The sequence below is a fragment of the Eucyclogobius newberryi genome, unplaced genomic scaffold (assembly GCF_026437365.1).
Source record: "Eucyclogobius newberryi isolate DKJ021-1_F unplaced genomic scaffold, fEucNew1.0.hap1 SCAF_16, whole genome shotgun sequence".
In the NCBI taxonomy this organism is placed as follows: domain Eukaryota; kingdom Metazoa; phylum Chordata; class Actinopteri; order Gobiiformes; family Gobiidae; genus Eucyclogobius; species Eucyclogobius newberryi.
In genome coordinates this window covers 10073079-10095863 of record NW_027315790.1, presented here as the reverse complement: position 1 = coordinate 10095863, position 22785 = coordinate 10073079, and the positions used below count along the sequence as shown (strand labels likewise).

At 43.3% G+C, this 22785-nt stretch overlaps 1 protein-coding gene across 2 annotated transcripts in view; it reads right to left on the bottom strand.

The window, feature by feature from the left end:
• Nucleotides 1–22785, bottom strand: part of znf704 (zinc finger protein 704) — a 120698-nt gene that overhangs the window by 18186 nt on the left and 79727 nt on the right. For both annotated transcript variants that reach the window (XM_072447409.1, XM_072447408.1), the window contains exon 3: nucleotides 2553–2656. In XM_072447409.1, the coding sequence (XP_072303510.1) occupies nucleotides 2553–2656 (104 nt within the window). The remainder of the gene's footprint in view (nucleotides 1–2552; nucleotides 2657–22785) is intronic.

The following is a 22785-nucleotide window of genomic DNA, read 5'->3' as shown; positions in this document are numbered from 1 at the left end:
GGAAATTTCAATTAATTACAACATCTATATGAGCTGGCCCCACCCATCCCTGTGTAAAGGGGTGTCCTGACGGGAGAATCCTGCGTGTCTGACAGAGCAGTGCATCATCAGATCTGTCCTGATGTTACTCACAGTGGACACCAGCACAGGGCGGGACATATGTTTGAATACATTTAGTTACAGAAGCGGTATTTAGAGTCATTTGTTCACGTGCATGAACTATATGCATGACCTTCTACGACCTTCTACGACTCTGTGGCGGCATCAGCCCTCCTGTACGGTGTGGCCTGCTGGAGCAGCAGCATCACAGAGAGGGAGAGGAATGGACAGAGTCATCAAGAAGTCCAGCTCCGTCCTGGGCTGTGCTCTGGACTCGGTGCAGGAGGTGGGGGACAGAAGGGTCCTGGCTAGATTCACATCTATGCTGGACCATGAGTGTCACCCCCTGCAGGACACTCTCTCCGCTCTGGAGAGCAGCTTCAGTGAGAGACTGATCCACCCTCGCTGTGTAAAGGAAAGGTTCCGTAGGTCTTTCCTTCCTGCTGCTGTCAGACTTTATAACAAAAACTGTTAGTACTGAACACTCGCAATACTGACCTAACCATGTGCAATTCTGTCATATGTGCAATTGCTGTTGGAATTCATGTGCAATTACTGTGAAATTCATGTGCAATCTATGTGCTGTCGTGACACATATTCATGTGCAATTACTGTCGTGATCACATGCAATGGCATTTATGTATTTATTTATTTGTCTATGGGAGTTTTTATTTATTTATAGGAGATCTTCTACTGAAAGTGTTTTTCAGACTTCCTATAAGTGATCTGTTCTTCTGTATCTACCTGCGTTTCACCAATGAAATTTCCCCATGTGGGACAATAAAGGAATATCTTATCTTATCTTATCTTATATGATGTGTAGTCTGTGTGTCTGTTTACATTTCAATCTGACGGTAATAAAAGGTTTCGGACAGGAGGTTCAGTGAAGCAGCCCGGGAGGTGAAAGGCTAAAGCGCACAGAATACAGTATAGAAAACTAATATCTTGATATCTTTTATCTCCATAATGATATTCAGACGATATTATATCAATTTAACAATTCAACTTTTTAAACATATTGGTTGAGGTTTATCAATTAAATGTAATTTAAAAAAGTTTAAGACAGAATGATGTCATATTGCCAAGGCCCAGTATAATTATAGTGAACATTTTGGCAGAGGGGCATTTTAAAGGTCAAAGGTTATGTGCCTTACAGTAACAAGGGGATCTAAAGCACAGCAGGAGGTGCTGGTTGTTCAATGCAACACATGCATTCACCAGATCATAACTGCTCAATGGGAAAGGAGTAGAGAAAGACATTGAACTCAAACATCAGGAGCAGTGACATAGTGACCCAGGGACACTGCAGATCTGAAAGGACAATCATGTCTTAAAACACATTTGTTTTCTTTGACTTTTAACAAGTTTGAAGTCTTAACTTTTATTGTTTCAACAATTGTATATCTTCTATGTTATGTTTTATGTTTTAGCTTTGTGTACAACAATTTGCTTAACTTTTTTATTTTTTTCAATAGTGCTTTATTCATTCATTCATTTGATTTATTTATACGGGGAAAACCCAATGAGAAAAGTTCTCTTATTCATGAGTACACAACAAAAAAACACAGGGTTTAAAACACAAATAAAACATTCAATCAAATTGACCAACACATAAAAACACATTTACACATACAATATGAGATACAATTATATAAAACAAGTGCACTGGCACTGAGGGTCGTCCTTGACCAGTGCTTTAAAATCATTAAAAGGCTTAAAATGATTTAATTTGAAAAGTCTCTGTGTTTTGTTCCACAAGGAGTGAGGAAAGTTGTAAAAAGCCTTTTTTCCTGTCTCTTGAGTTGATACGAAGAATCGTAAGAACTCCCATCTGAACTGATGTGCAATAAACTTAAATAATGAATCAACAAAGTTGGACTGGATTGCACAAAGATGATGCATTCTTTGTAAAGTTATTGGCCTTTAAACATGCTCTCGAGCACCTTGGGGGTAAAGAAATAAATATTGTTTTAAGGACTTCTTGTCACCCTGGCTTTTCCCTCACCGGAAATTGACTTTGGGCTCCATCTTCTGGCTGCAGAGGGAATTACATAGGTGAGATAAACAAAAACTAGCCTTCCCCGACATGCTAATGCAGCCATGCAGTTGTAATGGATGTGATTTGAGGCAGAAATGCTCAGAACGAGTCTGGTGATGATTTATGGACTTAAAAACAGCGCAGAAGATCTCGGAAGTGTTTTTGACATTTGGAGGGGAGCAGACTTTATAACCAGGATTCATCAAACTATCTTGAAGTTAAATACTTCTCCAGATATTTTTTGTTAAGGGAATAGTTATGTCACAGTTACAAGCTCAAAAAAGTACATTTTCCATAATATGTGGCCTTTAAAGCTGATGTTTATGGTCAGGAGTGTCCCCTCTCTTGCACATAAGAGCAAACCCACCTATGCAAAATGATCCCAAAGCTGAAAGATTATTTGATGGAGACTCACCGCTGACTTTGACTGGAGGGCTCCGAACCAACGGGCTGGTGGACAGACTGGTCAGCACCATGGCCGCAGTCACTTTGTCCATGTCCACTTCCTCTTCTGACCGTCTGAAACACAACACAAAGGATGCTTCAATGCACACACTTTACCATAGACTCCCTCGAACAACTGAACACATCAAAAGTACATTTTGGACCATGATTCATTTATTTGTAATTTGTTTATCCCCCAAAATTGCCACACGTATAAAATGCAGTAAATCAGTTTCTTGTTTTGTTGTTGATGTTTAGCTATTGGTTGGTCAGCACAATATATAGCAACATTATAGTTATTACAACATTTGCTGATGTAATATCTATTACACATGCCATTTAGTCACATTTGTAACTTTATTCATTTTAGATGAATTTAACTAATTCATTTTCAAATATGTTTCCTAGTAATGTGCATCCCTTGCAGCCGGAATATTGATTTCAATAGCACGTGAGCTTTTAAATCATTAAACATGTCCTTCAAATTTAAACCTCTTGCAAGACTAACAAAAACGAAACAAAGAGAAATATTTATCACTTTCAAACTGTGATATTTATTATATCAGAAGAACTTGAGTGTACAAAATATATACAGTCCATCAATAGTACACAAAACTCATCTGAGACAAAGTTCAAAGTGTAAACATGTTTTATTCATTTTTTCGACTCACTTAGCCGTTAATGTTTAGGTGACTGCAGTATAGAAGCCTGTCATCACCAACGTGGGATGACTTTGTATAATAGCCAGACAACATTTCACACTTCACTTTGACGAACATTTTATTCACCAAATAACATTCCCTACCTTCGTATTTTTTATTTACGCTTTTCTAATAACAACACTGGGCAATTTGTCTTTGGGGTTTAGAATAAAGAAGACACAAAAGCCACAGAGAACACTAAATAACACTTTTTCCTTTGACAATTATTTGTAGAAAATGCAAATTGTTTCATCTGTTTTATTCTCTTTCAGCTCTGAGCAACACTAATGGCAGTCGACACTGCCCTTTGAGCGAACTCACAAATCATGTCAACAAGCTACTTTATAACAAATACAAGCAAACAAACAGTATATGATTATGCAGGGATTTGGTTAACAACAAATTAGACAGGAAAGGCAAACTAGACGCTGGCTTTGTTTACGCCACTTCACAAAATCTATTAGTCAATCCGAATGACAGACTGTAACCGCACAACTACACCAAGATTTGTCTCTTCTAATTGGTCGACAGTGGAAGACTTAATCCTCGTGTATTCTCCCGAGAGTTGCAATCGCGGAGATCAAAGACTTGTCAATGGCATTATTACAGACGCTCTACCTATGCTACACGCAGACTATTAGGGTAACAAGTGGTGCGGCACACAGTATGTGCGGGTTTGCAAAGCGCTTGTCTCTTCATCAGCCTGACGTCACAGCCACATGATCAAAGTGACTCCTCTCACAATGATGAAACGGCCCAGTGTGCAGAGGGAAACATGACATCAGCCATCAGCCACTTTTCCATGCACAGATCAAACACAGGGTTTTGACTTAATTGGTGCAAAGAGAAGTTGAGACATCTATCACTATTGGCTGGGAAAATCATTGTTACAATTCACAACTATGAAAAGAGCCGGTTGTGGAGTAGGAAATGTGCAAGTATATTATGAAAAGAAATGTTTGGATATTGTTGGTATGGGTTTGCTCGCTCCGGAAACCGGAAATTACGAGATTGACCGGCCGCCGATTGGACATAAAACCGGCTTTTTTAATCGACACTTTTGACACCAAATGTGTCCGTCAATGACAGTGAGACTTGACAGTGGGTTGGAGTAGCTTTAAAAAGCAGAAGGGGATTTCCACTGGCCTCTCGAAACCAAGCCAGGCTTTTCCTTCCACTTTCCTAATCACTTTCTTATAATCTTAATGGGGGTCACAAGTGGACGCTTCAAACATGTGCTGTAAAATAATGCTAATTATATCTATATTTGAGCAATTAAAAGTGCTTGAGAAGAAAAATTGTAGTGTGTGGAGAGTGTTGCAACAAAGGCAGCCCTGGGCCTCCATTAGCTGATCTCTAATTTATGAGTCGTTCCGGTGTTGAATATGATGTCATTACAGGCTCCACATAAATCAGGCAACCAAAGTCTGCGGCGAACCCTCTTTTCACCGTAACCACCAAATGATGTTGTAAAAAAAAATCTTAGCAGTCACCTTGGGAGGACATCATGTAATAGTAGTAGATATTCTCTCTATGGTAACACTGTCAGACAATAATTATAACGTATCCATCTTGAATTATGAAAGAGTAAATCATGGGAAAAAACACATTAGTGGACTAATAATTAAGATGTGATGTATTTGAGAGAGCGGGAAAAGGGAATTTCCCAAATCGCACTTGTCATTAGCAGCCTTATCAAACTCAACTTCCGTCCGATTCCTTATTATGGCTATAATTAAGTCTGGCCCTATGTATGTGTGTGCCAGACATGTTAAAAGGTTGGACTCGGGAGATTGAGCACCACGGTTAATGGATTACTAAGTAAATTCTGATAAATGTATGTCAGATATCTTTCTTTTTTTAAGCCCCTATGCCCATCTTACATTGTAATAAAATATTTTCCCATATCTAGAGCCCCAGGCATGCACAGGAGCGGACATATTTGACTATCAATTATGGGCGGGCCCAATGGGCGGATCTTACCATAGAACAGTATTAATATCGGAGTTCTCGATCTAAATTCTTTTATTGACAATGACTCTTGGATGAGAGTCGAAACGTCTATTTTTTCAAACTGAGTCCAGATGACTACAACTGAAGCTTTTTCTACTATCAATGAAAAGCAGAACGACTCGTACACAGCTTGTTTACGAATGCTGATAACACGCCATAGATCTGTGTAATTTCATTTCAATCTGTCTCCTGGCTATTCATAAAAGAAAAATGAGTTCATCTTCAGGGAGCAAATAAACATATACTGTTGAAGGTAATAAAGTTTTTACCGTCCTTAAAGGCGGACAAGGTTTTTTTAATGACTTCAAATAACGTCATTTTGTTTTTTAATTGCTGTACAAGATGCATCTACAATTACTGCTGTAATCCCCTCCCCACAATGGGAGGGGCCATGGCTGCTCACCTTAGAACAAAATATTGTCTCAGATGTCACGGCTAAAGAAAAGGGTTTAACTCGCTGGTTTGTAACTGGTTTAACAGTTAGTTTTGACATATTATATAGTGATTAAAACCAGTTAAAGCCAAACATTTCATCAAATTATATTACATTTAAGCGTTAGCTGAAAATCTCTTTATGGTAAAAGTCTCTGAGGGTCATGCTTTGACCTCTTCAGTCAGGGGCCCATAAAGGCACAAGGTCAGAGTTCATGAGATGTAAGCTTTTTCTCAATCAGTGTGTAACACTAAAGTGGGACAGTTTCAATCTTATCACTTTAGACTTTATGATATTCACTGTAGGAGATTATTGAAATAAATTAGAAAAACAAAATTGGTTCTTTAAAAAGTGGGTCACAATAATAGAGACAGATTTGGGTCACATAATCAGACTAGTTGAGAACTTCGGGACTCATTCTGAAATCTATTATTTGTGGAACTGTACTATTATTGTAGTAAAAATCCTTCAAGTTTAAATGTTATCAGATATACATTTAAAATTGTAATAGCATCAAACTAAAATTGAAATCCAAACACTTCAACATGTTTATACATTTGGCTGCAGACCTTGCTTGTATTAAGCTGCCAAACAGTCTAAATTTAGATTTTGGGATCCACCTGGGTTCAGAGCAGCTTAAAGTTAAAACAACAGCTCCCTCTTCAGGGGCGCTGCTGGTTTAGAGGGCTGAGCCAAAATACAGTGACGTTTCACTGTGTGCAGCTGAATCATATTGGGATTTATTTTGGAAACAGAGAAATATGTGTGAGAGAGTGTGGAGGGTAACAGCTTCTGTGCCGCACTACATCAGGAGAGGAGGGGCCGGCCGAGACCAGTTTCTACAAAAACAGTTACATAACAGGCTCAGGTTACTCTGGACATTTGGGTTTGGGATTTAATTATTTCATGTTTTTCCACTAATTTTAAGCACATTTTACATTTTAAATATTTGGTCAATACAGGATTTAATTTGAAACATTCTCTTGTATAGTTACTGAAGTAAAATTATTCCAAGAAGTTCCACCATCAATGTAAATGAACATTATACTAGCCAGAGCAATTCTCTATTCACACTAGTATTGTCACAATACTAAAATTTCAAACTAGGAAAAGGTGTTGATACCAATTTCAGTTCCATTGATTATAAAAGACAAAATTTTCAGACAATAAACAAATAATTATTATTTAATATTGCCATGTAATCCTCTAGTTCTAATATAGGTCAAGATCATTTCTAAAACTGTTCAGAAAAGGTCCAATTTAGTTGAAATTATGTGATGTTTTTCAGTAATGACTCTTGTTAAAATGAGTATCTAGTTTTAATACTGCTTTTAGTATCAATTATCATCTGGATACTTTTGACTCACCTAATCCATACATCATCTAGTTATAGATGTTCCCATAGATCTTTGCAACCATGGAACGATGACAGAATATATGTTAATTCCAAGTTCACCTACAAATATGTTCAAAGTGGATTGTGTTGTAAACAGTACATTTCTTCCATTGTTATGAGCGCCCTGTCACTGTCACACCCCACTGTCAGTTGTTGCTCCAGTTATGGTCGTAAAACCACAACTCACGACCCGTTATTTATTCTGCAGCTCGCCATCGCATCGCCGTAAAACCCCTTATTGTGGCCATAAAACGGATCATTCTAATAAGCCATATGCCTCGCTCTACAATAACACAAGAATCATCTTCCAGCTGTTTGTGGCACCTGCCCTCGTGTACACTCCCCACATGTACATCACAGGCCGTAAAATTGAAAAATATAAAATACAACGTTTGGCTAAACGCGATCCTTTGTGAGGACATTGAGCGGGTAACCCCTCGATCATAAAACTTAACAAAATGGTGTTGTCTTCTCGCCCACCTGCCAGTCAAACGCTGTGCCCTTCATGCATGTTACCCTCACGTCATATGCAGATGCCCCTTTTATGAGGTGCCCCTTTATGAGTTTTAGTATGTGAGAAGAAAGGCGATCAGATGAAGCACGCGGCCTATAGGAGGAACGATGTTGATTTATAGTCGCTTATCGAGGGCGGAAATAGGCGTCATAGTCCAGTGCGTGTAATAAACGAGTGTAAAGACCTCCGCGAGCAGGTTTCAAAGAGAGACGTGCCAATCCAAACACGCACGGGCGAGCAGTCTTGTGGGAGGAAGTCCAGCAGGGGTGAAGGGAGAGAGGGGGATAATAGAGGTGTAAAGGCGGGTGTGTGGGGTGGAGCCAGGCAGGGGTGAAGGGAGAGAGGGGGGATAATAGAGGTGTAAAGGTGGGTGCGTGTGGTGGTGCCGGGCAGGGGTGAAGGGAGAGGGGGGATATTAGAGGTGTAAAGGTGGGTGCGTGGGGTGGTGCTGGGCAGGGGTGAAGGGAGAGAGGGGGGATAATAGAGGTGTAAAGGTGGGTACGTGGGGTGGTGCCAGGCAGGGGTGAAGGGAGAGAGGGGGGATAATAGAGGTGTAAAGGTGGGTACGTGGGGTGGTGCCAGGCAGGGGTGAAGGGAGAGAGGGGGGGATATTAGAGGTGTAAAGGCGGGTGTGTGGGGTGGAGCCAGGCAGGGGTGAAGGGAGAGAGGGGGGATAATAGAGGTGTAAAGGTGGGTGCGTGGGGTGGTGCTGGGCAGGGGTGAAGGGAGAGAGGGGGGGATATGAGAGGTGTAAAGGTGGGTGCGTGGGGTGGTGCTGGGCAGGGGTGAAGGGAGAGAGGGGGGGATATGAGAGGTGTAAAGGTGGGTGCGTGGGGTGGTGCCGGGCAGGGGTGAAGGGAGAGAGGGGGGATAATAGAGGTGTAAAGGTGGGTACGTGGGGTGGTGCCGGGCAGGGGTGAAGGGAGAGAGGGGGGGATATTAGAGGTGTAAAGGTGGGTGCGTGGGTGCGTGGGGTGGTGCCAGGCAGAGGTGAAGGGAGAGAGGGGGGGATATTAGAAGTGTAAAGGTGGGTGTGTGGGGTGGTGCCGGGCAGGGGTGAAGGGAGAGAGGGGGGGGATATTAGAGGTGTAAAGGTGGGTGCGTGGGGTGGTGCCGGGCAGGGGTGAAGGGAGAGAGGGGGGATATTAGAGGTGTAAAGGTGGGTGCGTGGGGTGGTGCCGGGCAAGGGTGAAGGGAGAGAGGGGGGATAATAGAGGTGTAAAGGTGGGTGTGTGGGTGCGTGGGGTGGTGCCGGGCAGGGGTGAAGGGAGAGAGGGGGGATATTAGAGGTGTAAAGGTGGGTGCGTGGGGTGGTGCCGGGCAGGGGTGAAGGGAGAGAGGGGGGATAATAGAGGTGTAAAGGTGGGTACGTGGGGTGGTGCCAGGCAGGGGTGAAGGGAGAGAGGGGGGGATATTAGAGGTGTAAAGGTGGGTGCGTGGGGTGGTGCCGGGCAGGGGTGAAGGGAGAGAGGGGGGGATATTAGAGGTGTAAAGGTGGGTGTGTGGGGTGGTGCCAGGCAGGGGTGAAGGGAGAGAGGGGGGGATATTAGAGGTGTAAAGGTGGGTGTGTGGGGTGGTGCCGGGCAGGGGTGAAGGGAGAGAGGGGGGGATATTAGAGGTGTAAAGGTGGGTGCGTGGGGTGGTGCCGGGCAGGGGTGAAGGGAGAGAGGGGGGATATTAGAGGTGTAAAGGTGGGTGCGTGGGGTGGTGCCGGGCAGGGGTGAAGGGAGAGAGGGGGGGATAATAGAGGTGTAAAGGTGGGTGCGTGGGGTGGTGCCGGGCAGGGGTGAAGGGAGGGGGGGATATTAGAGGTGTAAAGGTGGGTGCGTGGGGTGGTGCCGGGCAGGGGTGAAGGGAGAGAGGGGGGATATTAGAGGTGTAAAGGTGGGTGCGTGGGGTGGTGCCGGGCAAGGGTGAAGGGAGAGAGGGGGGATAATAGAGGTGTAAAGGTGGGTGTGTGGGTGCGTGGGGTGGTGCCGGGCAGGGGTGAAGGGAGAGAGGGGGGATATTAGAGGTGTAAAGGTGGGTGCGTGGGGTGGTGCCGGGCAGGGGTGAAGGGAGAGAGGGGGGATATTAGAGGTGTAAAGGTGGGTGCGTGGGGTGGTGCCGGGCAAGGGTGAAGGGAGAGAGGGGGGATAATAGAGGTGTAAAGGTGGGTGTGTGGGTGCGTGGGGTGGTGCCGGGCAGGGGTGAAGGGAGAGAGGGGGGATATTAGAGGTGTAAAGGTGGGTGCGTGGGGTGGTGCCGGGCAAGGGTGAAGGGAGAGAGGGGGGATAATAGAGGTGTAAAGGTGGGTGCGTGGGGTGGTGCCGGGCAGAGGTGAAGGGAGAAAGGGGGGTAATACAGGTGTAAAGGTGGGTGCGTGAGTGCGTGGGGTGGTGCCGGGCCGTGTTTCAGGGGAATTCCTTCAATAGAACCACACCTCCGCTGCCATCTTTACTGGATGATTGATCTGGAGCGACACAGACACATTTGGTGTGTGTGTGTGCATGAGAAGACCTTGGCCTACTTAAAAGTGAAAAGTGTGTCTGGAAAGATTTGGTAAGAAAGGAGCATGAAGAGTCATGGGACAGGTTTATAGGGATGGAACAAGACACTGCACAAAAAACAATTTAAAGTGAGCGAGCGTGCAGAACGGGACACAAACTCATACTTCTGATAGTTCAGGGGTCTCTGCTTGTTTTCTAATCACTCCTAAAATCACACCTTTTTCAGTGGCTTTTAACAGTGGCTTGTTTTTTTGTTTTTTTTAATTTGCATTGGGATTGTTCTTTGCCTAACTCTGACCTTTTCTATATTGTTTGTTTCTGTGTTACAACAGATGACACTAGGATATTTACACTAATCTGTCATAGTTACACTGTAATTGTTACAGATGTTCACTAATATGCACTGTCCCTATCAAATAAAATAAATAGAATAAAATAAATAAAACAAAAGTAATCAAAAACGAAAGTACAAATACAAACTGAAAGAAATAAAAAATAAAATAAGTGAAAAATTAAATAAATAAATAAATAAATATTCTATGTTTGTGTGCAGCACTTTGGTCAGCTCTACTTAAAAGTCATTTAAGTCACAAGTCAAAAGTCACTTAAAAGTCGCCCTCAGAGACAACTGTTGTTGTGATTTTGGGCGTTACAAAAATAAACAACGCTCTCGATATCCGCCATTTTACACAATGAAAGACCACACCGACAACAACTCCACTGCTCATGCAACAACACCTCTACTGCGCATGTGCGCCGTATGCGCGCCTGTGTATAGTGGCCGGGGAGTCGAGAGCGCACGTTCACTGCGTAAACCTTTCAAATGTACACACGCTCAAATTCTGCGTCGGGCGCGTTTAGGCGTCTGCGGTGTGTACGTAACGTAAGGCCCGAAGTCACTGGGATAGGCTCCAGTCACCCGCAACCCCGAAAGGGAACAAGCGGTAGAAAATGGATGGATGGATGGATGGATGGATGAATTAAATTAAATTGAATTGAAAAGGCTTTATAAATAAAGTTGGTATGGTATGGGTAAATGCCACATTAATCTCAAAATAAAATTATCTCGACAAAATAGGTCTGAGGTAAGAATGTCAAGATTATTCGGTTAAATGATAATCCTGATTTGTTCAGACCACCATATAATTGTAAGAATTGAAAATATTTATTGCGAACATTTCAGAAGAAAAAGTTCTATTATCCAAAAACACTTTTCATGTGTTTTGTTTTTTGTTACATATTTTTTGTCATTCAGAAAGTTCGAATTCATAAAGATTAGGGCTGGGTAAAAAAATCGATTTAATCGATTTTGGATCGATTCATAAGGCATGAGATCAATTTTTCCCCGTGAAGTTAACCCCAGTAGTCTTGTGCGTGGCGCAGCAGTGGCGCGTTTACGTCCGCTTGTCAAGCGTGCAAGATGCAGGTAAAACTCGGCTCAGCGAGCCGTCCCAACTCAAGTCTGACGTCTGGAACCATTTCGGATTTAAAACAACAAAGGACAAAGAGCCGGATAAAACCAAAGTGGTTTGCAAAATCAGCAACGCGCAGGTCAGTTATTGTAGAAATACTACAAACCTCACTTGATAAGGTATCACACTACGCTGTTAGCTTCCGACAACAAGCCATCCGGCAAAACAAATGAAACTGAGGGAATCACTAACGTGACCAGCCAATTCTCCGCTGGTCATAAAGATAACAGAGGCCGTCGCAACTTTTGCCTGCAAAGATTTACGCCCGTACTCGGTAGTGCAAAACGAACGCTTCAAGCGGCTTGTTCATGCGCTAGATCCACACTACGTTATGGTGCAATGTAAAAATCTGACAGAAAGTTATCCCGTGTGTGTGAAAATACGCCATCCTAACGACAATGCCGAATCTGCAGAGAGAGTCAGCATAACACTTGGACATCACGGTCAACGCAGTCGTACCTGACAGTGACCTGACGAGCCACACCGCTAATAATATGGGAGTGTCTACAGAGCCACGGCGCGTGGCCGAAACTGCCATGTTATTTTGTGCCAGCCGCACGCTGCGGCTCCTGAAACTGCTGCGCTATTTGACCACATTTTAGCGCTGTTTTAGGCCGCGCCGGGTTAAGGTTAGGGTCAGGGTTAGGGTTAAGGTTAGGGTTAGCGTTCCTGGAACTGCTCGGCCATTTGACCGCGCCGCGGCTCTGCAGCCACGGCTCTGCAGCCACGGCCTAATAATATAGCTAATATGTTGACGGGGGCCATACAGGAGTGGGGGGCTGACCAGCAAAGAGCCAGCAGTCGTGACGGACATCCATCCATTTTCTGCCGCTTTATCCGGGGCCGGGTCGCGGGGGCAGCAGTCTGAGCAGGGACTCCCAGACTTCCTTCTCCCCAGACACTTCCTCTAACTCCTCCGGGGGGATCCCGAGGCGTTCCCAGGCCAGCCGAGAGACATAGTCTCTCCAGCGTGTCCTGGGTCTTCCCCGGGGCCTCTTCCCGGTGGGACATGCCTGAAACACCTCCCGGGGGAGGCGCCCAGGAGGCATCCGGAACAGATGCCCGAGCCACCTCAGCTGGCTCCTCTCGACATGGAGGAGCAGCGGCTCTACTCCGAGCTCCCCCCGGAGGAAACTCATTTCGACCGCTTGTATCCGCAATCTTGTTCTTTCGGTCACTACCCAAAGCTCATGACCATAGGTGAGGGTAGGAACGTAGACTGACCGGTAAACAGAGAGCTTTGCCTTTCGGCTCAGCTCCTTCTTCACCACAACGGTCCGATGCAGCGACTGCAGCACCGATCCGCCTGTCGATCTCACGCTCCATCCTTCCCTCACTCGTGAACAAGACCCCGAGATACTTGAACTCCTCCACTTGGGGCAAGGACTCCCCACCCACCTGAAGAGGGCAAGCCACCTTTTTCCGGTCGAGAACCATGGCCTCGGATTTGGAGGTGCTAATTCTCATCCCAGCCGCTTCACACTCGGCTGCAAACCGTCCCAGTGCATGTTGCAGGTCCGGGTTTGATGGAGCCATCAGAACAACATTGTCTGCAAACAGCAGAGATGAGATCCTGTGGTCCCAAAACCGGACACCCTCCGACCTCTGCCTAGAAATTCTGTCCATAAAAATTATGAACAGAACCGGTGACAAAGGGCAGCCCTGGCGGAGTCCAACATGCACTGGGAACATGTCTGAGCTCCTGCTCCGGTCATACAGGGACCGGACAGCACTGAGCAAAGGGCTCCGGACCCCGTACTCCCGGAGCACCCCCCAAAGGACACCCCGAGGGACACAGTCGAAAGCCTTCTCCAGATCCACAAAGCACATGTAGACTGGTTGGGCAAACTCCCATGAACCCTCGAGCACCCGATGGAGGGTATAGAGCTGGTCCAGTGTTCCACGACCGGAACGAAAACCACTCTGCTCCTCCTGAATCCGAGGTTTGACTATCGGTCGGATTCTCCTCTCCAGTACCTTGGAATAGACCTTACCCGGGAGGCTGAGGAGTGTGATCCCTCTGTAGTTGGAACACACCCTCCGGTCCCCCTCCTTGAACAGAGGGACCACCACCCCGGTCTGCCAGTCCAGAGGCACGGTCCCCGACCACCACGCGATGTTGCAGGGACGTGTCAACCAAGACAGTCCTACAACATCCAGATACTTTAGGACTCAGAGGCTGGCTCATACCTACACTTTAGGTATGAGCCAGCCTCTGAGTCCTCCTCTACTTCCTCTTCGGAAGACGTGACTGAGGGATTAAGGAGATCCTCAAAGTATTCCTTCCACCGTCCGACGACATCCCCAGTCGAGGTCAGCAGGCCTCCACCCGCACCGTAAACGGTGTTGGTGAGGCACTTCTTCCCCCTCCTGAGGCGCCGGACGGTTTGCCAGAATTTCTTTGGTGCCGACCGATAGTCCTCCTCCATGGCCTCCCCGAACTCCTCCCAGGCCCGGGTTTTTGCCTCTGCGACAGCACGAGCTGCGGCTCGCCTGGCCTGCCGATACCTGTCGATGACCTCCGGAGACCCACAAGCCAGAGTGGCCTGATAGGCCTCCTTCTTCAGTCTGACGGCATCCCTTACTTCCGGTGTCCACCACCGGGTTCGGGGGTTGCCGCCACGACAGGCACCGGAGACCTTGCGACCACAGCTCCGAGCAGCCGCATCAACAATGGAGGCGGAGAACATGGTCCACTCGGACTCAATGTCCCCAACCTCCCCCAGGACATAGGAGAAGCTCTCCCGGAGGTGCGAGTTGAATACCCTACTGACAGAGTGCTCCACAAGACGTTCCCAACAGACCCTCACAATGCGCTTGGGTCTGCCAAGTCTGTCCGGCTTCCTCCTCCGCCAGTGGATCCAATTCACCACTAGGTGGTGATCGGTTGACAACTCTGCCCCTCTCTTCACCCGAGTGTCCAAGACACGCAGCCGGAGGTCAGATGACACGACAACAAAGTCGATCATTGACCACCGGCCTAGGGTGTCCTGGTGCCATGTGCACTGATGGACACCCTTGTGCTTGAACATGGTGTTCGTTATAGACAATCCGTGGCTAGCACAGAAGTCCAATAACTGAACACCGCTCGGATTCAGATCGGGGAAGCCGTTCTTCCCGATCACCCCTCCCCAGGTGTCACTGTCATTGCCCACGTGGGCGTTGAAGTCCCCCAGTAGAACAACGGAGTCTCCGGTCGGTGCACTGTCCAGTATTCCTCCCAAGGACTCCAAGAAGGCCGGGTACTCTGCACTGCTGTTCTGCCCGTAGGCCGCCACAACAGTGAGAGACCTGTCCCTAGAGCTGGGTTTCGATTCGATTTTTAAGTTTCAAAATCGATTTTTTCCAATTTTCTCAGATTCCATCTGATTCGATCCGATTTCGATCTGATTTCTGATTTGATCCGATTTCGATTCGATCCGGGGGTTAATGTTATTAAAAATGAAAAATGTATTTGAACCGTTTCCTTCACTTCATGACTGTGTAGAGAAGCAACATATTAAAACTAGTATTATATCAATATTAAACAGCAAATCTTACAAGTATTGGTAGTTACTGATGGCTGGAAGACTAATGAAAAGGTTAAGGGTCAATCTACCTTCAAGAAAGATAATTCAGGACAATAAATGGAGGACATCATTGAGGTGACTACATCTGCAACAGTGGATTCCTACTGGGACACTAACCAGTGCACTATTATTAGGCTTGAAAATAATTAAGAATTCACCCAAAAGTGGTTGCTACCAAAAGCATTTTTATTTTAAAACTGCTCACACACTTCCAGTACTGAAACTGGAAGTATAAAATGTAAACGTTGAGCATTTAAAAAATAAATAAATAAATAATATCGATCTTTAGACGTACGAATCGATAATCGGTCATTAATATGCGAATCGATGAAAAATCGGAAAATTGTTTTTTTCAACCCAGCTCTACCTGTCCCCCACCCGAAGGCGGAGGGACGCGACCCTCTCGTTCACTGGGGTGAACTCCAACACGTGGCGGCTGAGCTGAGGGGCTATAAGCAAGCCCACACCAGCCCGCCGCCTCTCCCCGCGGGCAACACCAGAGAAGTGGAGCGTCCAGCCCCTCTCGAGGAGATGGGTTCCAGAGCCCAAACTGTGCGTGGAGGTGAGGCCGACTATATCTAGTCGGTATCGCTCAACCTCCCGCACAAGCTCAGGCTCTTTCCCCCCCAGCGAAGTGACATTCCATGTCCCCAGAGTTAGTCTCTGTGTCTGGAGATCTGGTCGCCGAGGCCCCTGCCGTCGACTGCCGCCCAGATCACTCTGCACGGGCCCCTTATGGATCCTCCTGTGGGTGGTGGGCCCACGGGAGGGCGGCCCCACGTCGCTCCTTCGGGCTGTGCCTGGCCGGGCCCCGTGGGTAAGACCCGGCCACCAGGCGCTCGCCATCGAGCACCCATCCCAGGCCTGGCTCCAGGATGGGGCCCCGGTGACGCCGATCCGGGCGACATAATCGGCCTTGTTTGTGAACTCATCATAAAGGGCTTCTGAACCGATCTTTGTCTGACCCATCACCTAGGACCTGTTTGCCTTGGGAGACCCTACCAGGGGCTTGAAGCCCCCGACAACATAGCTCCCGGGATCATTCGGGCACTCAAACCCCTCCACCACGGAGAGGGACGGACAACGCTGCAAATAATGGTTAGTGCAGTAGAGATAATGCAGCTGATGCACGTTGGACCCACTGAACTTAGCCTCACAAGCAGGTCTAAAAACTACTTTATATTTCAAAATTGCACTTTTGAGACTTGAAACAGTTTTGTTTAAAGCTGAAGTTTGAAATGTCCAATTTACAAGTTTGCACTTAAAACCTGTTTATGGTGAAAAGAAAAAATAAAGTACATTTGTATTTTGTAACACAATTGAGCCATTTTCATTATTTAAGAGCAGATTGAATTGAATCGAATCGTATTGAATCGAATCGAATCGAATCGTGATTAATCGATTCAGGACGTTATGAATCGAAATTGAATCGATTTAGGAAATTGGCCATGATATCCAGCCCTTATAAAGATGTTCACAAGTTTCGTAGTGTATCAAACAACAATAATAAAGAAAATTAAATAAATTAAATCTCACCGTTGTATGGTCTCAGTAATTGTGAATAATTGTTATTTTATGTGTTTTTTCTCAGAATAATTGTAATCAACAATGGTATCTTGTGACATCCCTTTGATAAATGTCTCTCTAGTGAATAAACATTACTAACATCTTTTTGGATCCCATATTTGTTTGTGGTTAAGGCAAACAACTTTACGCATGAAGATATGGCAGATTTTGTCCTTCGTAACCCTATCACCTACTTTTCTTGTGACTATTGTACTGTCAACAAAAGAAAGAACTGAAGCTCGATGGATGAATACAGAAAACACTAGATTGTAATTCAACCCAAGTATAAAAGTGAGGAGTTCCTCCGCCTTGTTTCAGTGGTGGGCACAGTACAGATACTAATATCTGAGCTGTGTGGACCATGCAGGTTGTCAGTGCGTCTTTGGGCACATCTGCTTGAGGGAGGCCCACAAATGAAATCAAAGGGCCATCTCGCTGCAGCCATAACAACATATGCAGTGGCCTGGCAGCCCGCTCCTTGAAATACGAGCCACGGGCATCTCTCCCTCACACTCTCTGGTCCAGTGAGCAGCAGCAGTGCCAAACCAACATCTGATTCACTGTAACTGGAGATTTACCGTGAACTCTAGCCCAGATCACTGCTCCCACACAGACTACACTTGAGACACATCAACACAGCCACATTCAAGAAGGAAACGTACAAGCTACAAGCTATACATTTGAAACAGTTTTACCACTTACTACAAACCAAAAGCGCTAAATAATAACTACCATTTACGTTATTAGGGATGTCAACAATTAATTGAGCACTGTCACATAATAAATAAAAAAATATATAATTGTGACCATTTTAGAAACAAAATTTGAACTTAATTGTTCTCTGAGAAAGTAAATCCAAATGTAAGGTTGTTTTTTTTAATCTGAATTTTTATGCTGGATATGCTTGATCAGAAAGTTTGATTCCATAAAGCTGGTCACAAATAATACATCAAGCAATCAGCAACTAAAAGTCTTATGTAGTAGCTTAATTTCCCAGAGAATATAAATCACCCAGTCTGAACTTTAGTAATAAAGTTTAGTAATAAAAGTGGATACTTTTAGTTTATTTTTTGCTTAGTCCTATTATCAGGGAAATTGGATTGTGATTACATCTGAAACAAATTGTGTTCAAATGCATCCACCAATAACTAAAAAACAATTTCATGTATAGCATTTGCATTTGATTAACATTCATTTCAGGCAAGAGTGTAGTCTTAACAGCGTGAGTTCACCAGTGAAGCTACAAGGAGGGAGCCGCCAAATTTGTGGTATCTTCTCAAGTTTAAAAATGCATAAAACGTTATGGAGGAGCATCAGAGGGTTCTGGTATTAGCTGCATGATCCCCCTTTCATTAGAGAGGCCAATGAAGACATCACGAGCTGTAGCTGACATCCAAAGCTGCCCACATCAAAGGGAGGAGCAAAACTGTGCTGAAAATAGTGTTTTTACAAAAATATCTCAAGTCCAAAAAGTCATTGTATAGATATGGTGCAAGGCGCTGGTGGAATGGACTCCCTTGAAGACTTATGGAGTGTTTTGCAAGATGTCTACAATTTTAAAAGTATGTATTGTGATAACATGGATTTTCAAGAGGTTATGTAGCTGCAAAGAAAGCTGAATGAAGAGAAAAAACATAGATGATTGAATAAAACGAGCACTGTTATTAACAACAATAGTCTTTGATGCAATAGTGTGTGATGTATTTTCATCCATAGGCGCCTCACTAACCATGAAAGAATTATATATATATATATATATATATATATATATATATATATATATATATATATGGTGGGATAGAATTTGTTGTTGTTGTTGTTGTTGTTGTTGTTGTTTTATGGCGGTTGGCATCCGAGTGTTGCATTACCGCCAGACTTTATTCCTCAGACTTTTCGTAGTCCCTGTTTCAGATCTTGTTGTTGTTGGTTAACATTTATCATCGTCTTAGAGAAGGACAAAGACATAGGGCTGAGTTCTAAATGGAATCCCTCTGTGATGTCATCAATAAGTGACATAACATCAAATACACAGTTTAAACTATCATTTAACAAAATAAAGGTGTAATCAGGTATTATTGTTTTTCAAATCATGACTATTGTGTACTACTGGCTATTTATTTGATTTGAAAAACGTCCTACTGTTTGTACTTCACTAATATTATCTTAATTAAACAGTAGTGTCTGTTTGCACAAATATGTTGCTGTTATCTATGGGCAACTGACCGTAAAACCCTGACCGTAGTAACGTTTAGTCAAAGAGATCAAATGTGTCAGATAAATGAACAAATCAACTGACTTAGGTCCGTCCCCACACAGCATGTAACGTGAGGTGTTGAAATCAGGCAGCGTTCATGTGTTCCTGAGCATCCAATGAACGCAGCATCACATCTGCTGCTCATGTCCAACCAGGAAGTAACATTATGAACTGAAATATAATCATGTTCACTATGTTTCAGTGAAATATGTTGCCTGACCTGTCAGCACTTTAAAGTATATTTTAAATGGTTAGCCATCTTGATTCTTGATGGCATATTTTTCATTCTCCGGCTGTGCTTGCACTTTGAGTTACAACACTGAAATCTCCCCCTTGTGGGACAGATAGAGGATCTCTTATCTTACAGCACTCTTGGTTAGTGATAGTTGGAAATGCATTTCCGTTGTTGTTTGTGCCATCCTTTCTTCCCAGGAAACCCCCTCCCACATGGCACTGATAATGAAGTCGAAACAAACACAAGCCATTACATCCTGCTTTAATACAGCGAATAAAGAGTGGTTTGAATGTATAAGGCTGGTCACGTATGGATTAGCACACATGATCCAGTCATTAAGAGCCAACAATATTATAGCTGAGAGCCATAGCATGTCTAATCATCTGTATTTGTGAGCAGCTAATGAGCTGATTACTCATTAGCATGTTCGTTTGTTCGATGGCGAAGACATCTTTCTAGTGCACTGTTGACAATTTCCCTTTTTCAAAACGGATTGGGAGAGACAGCCACTAAAGAGCAAAACAAGGCGTGGCGTACATGATCTGGGCATTTAGCCAAAGCCCTGCGTGAGACACTTCCTCATTCAGACGGACAGTTGCAGCTGGGTTGATCCATGGATGTATTATATTATCTGGATAGGGTACGCCCCCTCTGCCTCTGGCTCCAAATTGAGTAGTGGCCACTCCGTAGAATGCAGCCTTTTGGTCGGACCATTTCAAGAGTTCGGCCTCTAAAATTACCAAACATGCTAAATTGTTTGTAGTCTAAAAATAAAATAGAAGGAATTTCACTCTTTGACTGTTTCTAAAATACTTTAAAAATACATTTTTAACCTCCCGGTGAACGGTGTACGCGCACCGAGCGCGCACGTGACCCTCATGAACGAGCCTCCGGAGAACATGTGACGGAAACTAAACACAAGCAGAAGAATGTGACCAGACGAGACACGTAAGTTGTGTTTGTATGTCATTCCTCACGTTTCACACATCGTTCCATGTGAAGTGTAAAACAACGATTACACAGTTAACACAAGTTAACACAAACTAACACAAGCTAACGTTTAGCTAACGTTTAGCTACACAAAGATGCATTGGAACGACACGTCGTGATGGCTCATGACTTCTGCAAATAAATAACTCATTATTTCTCCTACTAAATGTTCTAAGAGACAAAAGGTTAAGCACAGATGAAGGAAAACTAGAGAAAGAAGGGGAAATAAAGTGATGTTTGTATGATGTGCAATCAAAAACTACAAATAATTCAAATACAACCTGCTGAAATGGGTCTTATATTACATATATAAATGTAAACGTATTTAAAAGTGACAGTCGTGTTCTCACAGGGCTGATAAGACGACATTTGAGGTTTTATTACATATTTCATAATGAAGTGTTTAAACAGCAAAGCACACGCTTGTTTTCTATAGGAATGTCATGGATTTACTTCCATGGAATATGTAGAGATTTAGCAAACATGTCAGTTATGTTCTAACTTCTAAGGTTCAAACTTATGCAAAAGTAAATGACTTTTGGTTCTAGCTTTAAAAATTAATGTGAAAAGAGGAACTTTTGTGTTACAGAGCGAAATGTAAATCTGTCAATAACATATTTCAGCTTTTCTCTGTTAAATGTGCATAATATATCAATGTTCTAATGAGTATCTTTCTCATCTTCAGTGCTGACCAGTGAGTTTGGTCTGTCTGTGCTGTCCAGAGCTCTACAGGTCACTGCAGACCTGATCACTGCAGACACAGTCATCTCACGTAAACTCCTGACGACTCCAAAGCAAAAGGTATTTTAATATTAACTTGTGCCTCGACTAAAAGTAAACGTGTAGAATCAGTACTTTGAATTTATAAAATGTCTGTTTTGTTATGACCAAAAAACTAAATGATAATTGTTCTTCAAAAGAGACACTGCTGTGTCACATGTGTCTGTAATACAGCTTCAGGACAAACATGTGAAGTGTATGTTCTATGTTCTGTTTGTCCCTCAGTCAAACGATGGAGCTGAACGGAGGAGTTTACTGAAGTCCTTTTCATCAGAAGACTGCGTAGCCATGGAAACAAAGTCTTGTTAAATACTGAGATATTCAGTATTTAACGCAATAATGTCACATTCATGTGCATATAACTGATGTAAAAAGAGTGTTTATTTTACCATTATTATTAGTATTATTTTGTCTTACGCTGTTTTTATTTTATTTTTATCTCTATTTCCCCCTCCATTCCTTATTAAGGTATGAGAGGTTTTGTCTATAGGAGTTTTTGTTTATAAGAGTTCTTCTATTAAGATCGATCTATTAAGAGTGTTTTTTAAACTTCCTATAAGTTTTCTGTCCTTTTCCTCTGTATCTACTGTGTTGCAACAACGGAATTTCCCCATGTGTGGACAATAAAGGAATATCTTATCTTATTCAGTTTGTTCTATTTGACTTATACAGGTTGTTTTATCATTGTTACTATTTTTATGTTGCACTGAATCACCAAAGCAAGTTCCACTGTTTGTGAATTATGTTCTTTGACAATGGCAATAAACCTTTTCTGATTCTATTAATGATGACGATAATAATGAACAGTACACAGACTCAAACTCCTTAATAGGGGACTCCCACATTGTAGCTTTAAAACTCAACTAAAACTGTGGCTAAAATCAATTTATCATTTGTAGTTATAATCAGATTTGCATTTATTGAACAAGTTCATTCATGTTCATTATTCTTATTAAATACATTAATAAACAAATGTGTTTTGTATTTATTAAAGATTGACATGACACAAACGACACAAAAGGAAAAAGTGAATATAATTAAATACTGCTTAACTCAATTATGTAACAGAATTGATGATTATATTTTATATTTCTTCTCATTTGATTAAAAAAAGCATATTGGCCAAATCACATTATGTAAATAAATAACTGAAAAGTTAATAACAAAATAAATACCCAAACCAAAAACTACAGAAAATGATGAGGACGTTATTACCTCTTACCTATTACCTCTAAATGTAATTTATTGTCATTAAACCAGACTTTTTATCTTAACACTTCTTTATAATTCTCTTAAATATCAGACCTTTACAACATGATACATGTATATTTATAGATGGAGATCTTCTACTGAAAGTGTTTTTCAGACTTCCTATAAGTGATCTGTTCTTCTGTATCTACCTCTGTATCTACCTGCGTTGCACCAATGAAATTTCCCCATGTGGGACAATAAAGGAATATCTTATCTTATCTTATCTTATCTTATCTTATATAACAATCCATCATTATACGTTACGTAAACAGACTATTTCAAGCCGAATCATTCCAAAAGTCCGTGTTGACTGTTATCAGTCTTTCACGCTGCTGTGACGTGCGCGCTCCCGACGCCAAAGCCTTATGCCAATGACGTCACAAAAGTGGGCGTAAATGAGACAGTATTCAGGAAGTAATGCGGAACTAAAAAACTTTTTTGGAACCATGCGCCAATGAGCAGCTCCATAGGTTTCAATGGCAGCCATCTTGGCTTCCGGGGGCTTGGGTTGATCTAGTTTTCATCTGTCAACAAATGGCTG